This window comes from Rhagoletis pomonella, unplaced genomic scaffold, assembly GCF_013731165.1.
Source record: "Rhagoletis pomonella isolate Grant_MI unplaced genomic scaffold, Rhpom_1.0 Rhpom_scaffold_25068, whole genome shotgun sequence".
NCBI classification, from domain to species: Eukaryota; Metazoa; Arthropoda; class Insecta; order Diptera; family Tephritidae; genus Rhagoletis; species Rhagoletis pomonella.
In genome coordinates this window covers 1-1,644 of record NW_023483543.1, presented here as the reverse complement: position 1 = coordinate 1,644, position 1,644 = coordinate 1, and the positions used below count along the sequence as shown (strand labels likewise).

Here is a 1,644-nt window from a genome sequence, read left to right as displayed (position 1 = left end):
TGCTCACCAGACCTTGTGACCAAATGTTGTAGAAAGGTGGCACAACGTCGTCGCTGGCGATATCTTCGTAGGCCAAGCCAAAAATACCATCGAAATTCGAATCAACAAAAGTAGAGCTGGGCTCGCTGGTGGCTTCAGCAAATACTTGATTTTGTATGGTTAGACCAGATACTCTCACTGTGTCCTCTGACAGATAACCAGATAAACTACCGGAGCCATATTCGATGGAGAAACTTTCGCCATTAGCCACATAGGTGCTGGAAGCGCTCGCCTTATATTTGTTGTGTTTTTGACAAGCTGTGTTGCTGCTGGGGCAGGTGGATGATGGTATCCACAGATTTGAGGAACCGGTATCGAAAAGTACCACGAATTCTTGTGCCGGTGTGCCAATGGTGATTTTGCCGTAGTATGCCACGTTGTAATCATTGGTCAATTCCTCGGCAGCAGTGTTCGCAGCAAAGCTGATACCATATTTGGTGCCCAAGAAAGTTGCTTGGTTTTTCACGAATTCGATACTCTTGCTATGATTGGCATTCTTGTAGACTGGGACGCGTATCAGATTAGCCGAGGCCAAGGCAACGCAAATGGCAAAGAATACGAAGAACTTTAACATTTTGGCTGTAAGATCAAAAAAGGAATATGTTTAAGTAAAAAGATGGTTATGTGTCCTTAAGGCGATGAATTAGCTTCTTACTTTCAGTAAACGGTTTAATGTGGATCACACCGAATGAAGGTTTTTCACCCCGCTTTTATACTGAAACTGAGATGGTTTGTTTGAACAGCTTTGTATTCGCAATTCATTGCTTTTTTTTACGAATATCTTAAGCTAATAAATAAACTCACCAAAGACTTTCTTTGCTCACGCGTCATATAGCGGGACAATTTTTTACTTTGTTTTTTTTTGGTAGGCTTTGGCCCTCAACACACCTACGGCCTTATATCAATACTTGAAAAATAGGAGCGTGTAAATGGGATTTTTATAAATTTAGTAGGCTGAGAGTGCTGTAAAAATCTTCTTCCCGAATATTTCCGCATGTTATTTGAAAGAGCAGAAGTATTTTTTAAAGTGATGTTCAAAACATAAGGAACTAAATAAAATAAAGTTACTTCTTTTCGAGGGATTGTTGTTTGTATCAAGTTTGAGTAAATTAGCGTCCATAAATTTCGAAATATTGAAGTTTCAAGCATTTCTAAAATTTACTGTTATATGAAAAGCGACCGTAATTTTAGTCCGATTTCGACGATAATTTTCGAAGTTTTGCTTTTTTGTGACAAGCACAATAACCACACCGAGTTCGATACAAATTGGTAGAACGGTTACTGAGATACATACATGTATGTGATCATAAGTAGACGGTGGCACGCCCATTTTCCAAAATTTTATCATAAACGTATTTTGTCGCAAAGAATTATTGCAATTATCACTTTTGAATAAATTAGCTTCAGTATTTACTGATTTATCGAGGATTTCGTATTTCTCTAAATTACCGTTATATGGGATGTGGGCGTGGTTATTGTTCGATTTTCAACACCTTTTTGCGTAATTTCACGAAAGGAACTTTTCGAACAATTGGAAAATCACACCAAACATTGGGAAAAAGAAGAATATTTACACCTGTGTAATTTTTCAGTCAACCCTTTGTT

General features: G+C 38.0%; 1 protein-coding gene across 1 annotated transcript; it reads right to left on the bottom strand.

Annotated features, from left to right (window-relative positions):
• Positions 1–7: 7 nt before the first annotated feature.
• Positions 8–613, bottom strand: LOC118732690 (lysosomal aspartic protease-like; the record flags this gene model as incomplete). Its single annotated transcript, XM_036461813.1, has 1 exon — positions 8–613. A coding segment is annotated over exon 1 (606 nt), but the record flags the coding sequence as incomplete, so codon positions are not given.
• Between the last annotated feature and the right edge of the window lie 1,031 nt (positions 614–1,644).